Source organism: Penaeus chinensis, chromosome 9 (assembly GCF_019202785.1).
Source record: "Penaeus chinensis breed Huanghai No. 1 chromosome 9, ASM1920278v2, whole genome shotgun sequence".
In the NCBI taxonomy this organism is placed as follows: Eukaryota; Metazoa; Arthropoda; class Malacostraca; order Decapoda; family Penaeidae; genus Penaeus; species Penaeus chinensis.
Window position 1 is genome coordinate 12,100,097 of NC_061827.1, and position 2,500 is coordinate 12,102,596.

Sequence of the window (2,500 nt, forward strand, 5' to 3'; positions counted from 1 at the left end):
TCTTTATGTTAGTTGTGTATCATTCTGTATATTGTGATTTCGTTGTGTCTTGTATATATTTTTTTCTGATATTTATTCAATTTTGTGTCTGGGGGATGCAGGTGTGTTTTTATGTCTTTTTTTTTGGTTAAATATTTTGGCACAAGAGTTGGACTTAATTATTAGCATTTCCAGGAAGGTTGACGTATTAGTCAGATTGGAAGGTGATATGATGAAAAAAGCGTAGGCCTTTGATGAAAAGTAATTCCCTACAGATACGACTCTAAGCATCTTTTTGAACTTGCTTCTTTCCGCCGAATAAAACAAATACAAGATAGAATTGAAATAAAGGGTTCTAGATCATTCTATTTTCGTTTTGTGAGTGTGCAACTGGATGGATGTCAGTTTATGTGCTGCTGTGTGTGGTTATGAGTGCATTCTCGTGTGCATGTTTATGAATGCACGCGTATTACTCATGCCTGCGGATACTTGTGCCTGTGCACATGGGGGTATTTCCTTGTATTTGTGTGGATGCATATGCTGGTGCGTGCATTTTTGGACGTGTTCCCTTGTACTTGTGTGAATGCCTAAACTGGTGCGTGTATCTGCGCTTGCAAACCCTGACCCCGAGTGCGTTGCATCCTCCCCTGGCACAGAACACACCCGCCGCCCCCTTTCCTCATTCAGAAGCCGCACTCTCACAGCCAGGCCCTTCCCCCTCCCAGGTCAGACTGCCCGACGGCCCTGAAGGAGCTGGAGGAACTGCATTACACGTACCTCAACGCAGATTACCACCCCGACGTGCTCGACGCTTGGAAATCCCAGGATTGCTTCGACGAGGTGAGGACGAAGTCAAGAGGGTTTAGCTTGTAGGGTCTTTATGCAGTATCATTATTCTGAAAGCAGGGTGTTTGGATTATCTATCATTAATATTATTTTTTGAGGGCATGGGGATAAATAGCAACAATGATTTATGCAGCAATCCTCGATCATTGGGTAAAAAAGGTCTACTCATCTCTTGGCTATCGTCTGGTGGGCGTGATGGCGAGGATGCCAGAGAAAGCGAGTCTCGGATCGACGGTGCATGTGGGCGTGCAGGTTCAGAACATGGGGTGGGCGGCGCCAATCAATTACCGCCGTGCTGAGGTGAGGGAAACCCTCCCAACGTTATATCCTCCTTTCGGAGTTACGTGATTGACGTCAAAGGCAATTCCTCACAAGTGCATTCGTGACGCGTTGTTCACAGAACACAAGAGTTTTAACGTAATCTTTATCCACATTTCTCCTTTTACTTTGTTCTATGTTTGACGTGAAATCATCTTTTCATTAATTTTACCGTACCTGATATCTGAAACTTACCAATGTTCTCTTAGATTCTGCTGCTTCACGAGACCACCGGGGAAAAATACACCTCGGGGCTGCAGTTTGACCTGAGGACCTGGCTTCCGGGTGACCACAAGTTGCAGTTCAGTGTGGACCTTCCTGCATCTGCAACAGCCGGCGATTATAAGGTAAGCCATCTCATATAGATCGTCAAGTGAAGGTTCTTGCTTTCCGAGGGAATTATCTAAAAATTGCCTATGCACTGTACGTATATACAAACACACGTGTATTTATATGTACGTCTTCTCTCTTTAGGTCGTGCTCAACCTGCCAGACGGCGACCCCGACCTGTACGACCTGCCGGAGTACAACATCGAGTTTGAGAATGCCCAAGATATCAATGATCTGGAAGGGCGTCGCAACCTCATCGGCCTCATCACGGCTTCCTGAGCGGCGTGTCGCTTCTTTTATATTTATTTATGGTTTTATTATTCCTATTATCATAATTATTAACATCATTAGTATTAGTGTTAGTATTAATATTAGTAGTAGCATGATGGAAATAAAGATTTCCCGATTTCTCGGTTTTATTACGTCGTTCCTACTTGTGACATGTGATAATAAATTGTGAATTCAGAGAAAGTAACAAGGTGAATTAATAAATACTTTTAGTGGGTCGTGTGGTATGGTTTAGATTCGAGGCCCAGTCAGGGAGGGTTGTTATATATATCTTTGTTGATGCGGCATTGCACTATTCCATCTTTTCATATATATATATATGTATATACAAAAGTACATATACATAAACATGGATGCACACACATACACATTAATATAAATATATATATACATATATATACATATATATATTTTTATATATAGATATATATATTTTTATATATAGATTATATAGTTTTATATATGTATATATCTATATATAATTATATATATATGTTTATATATAAATATATATGTATATATTTATAAATAAATACATATGTATATATTTAGATACATTATGTATATTTATATACATCATATATATTTATATATATATATGTATATATTTATATATGTTTATATATATGTAAATACATACATACATATCACACACACACACACACACACACACACACACACACACACACACACACACACACACACACACACACACACACACACACACACACACACATAT

General features: G+C 39.3%; 1 protein-coding gene across 1 annotated transcript in view; it reads left to right on the forward strand.

The window, feature by feature from the left end:
* The window catches only part of LOC125029143, a 10,614-nt gene extending 8,734 nt beyond the window's left edge, over positions 1–1,880 (forward strand). Inside the window, exons 7-10 of the mRNA XM_047618968.1 lie at positions 705–819; positions 985–1,125; positions 1,353–1,490; positions 1,618–1,880. Coding sequence (XP_047474924.1) covers positions 705–819; positions 985–1,125; positions 1,353–1,490; positions 1,618–1,752 — 529 coding nt within the window. The 3' untranslated portion in view covers positions 1,753–1,880. The remainder of the gene's footprint in view (positions 1–704; positions 820–984; positions 1,126–1,352; positions 1,491–1,617) is intronic.
* Positions 1,881–2,500: the final 620 nt, after the last annotated feature.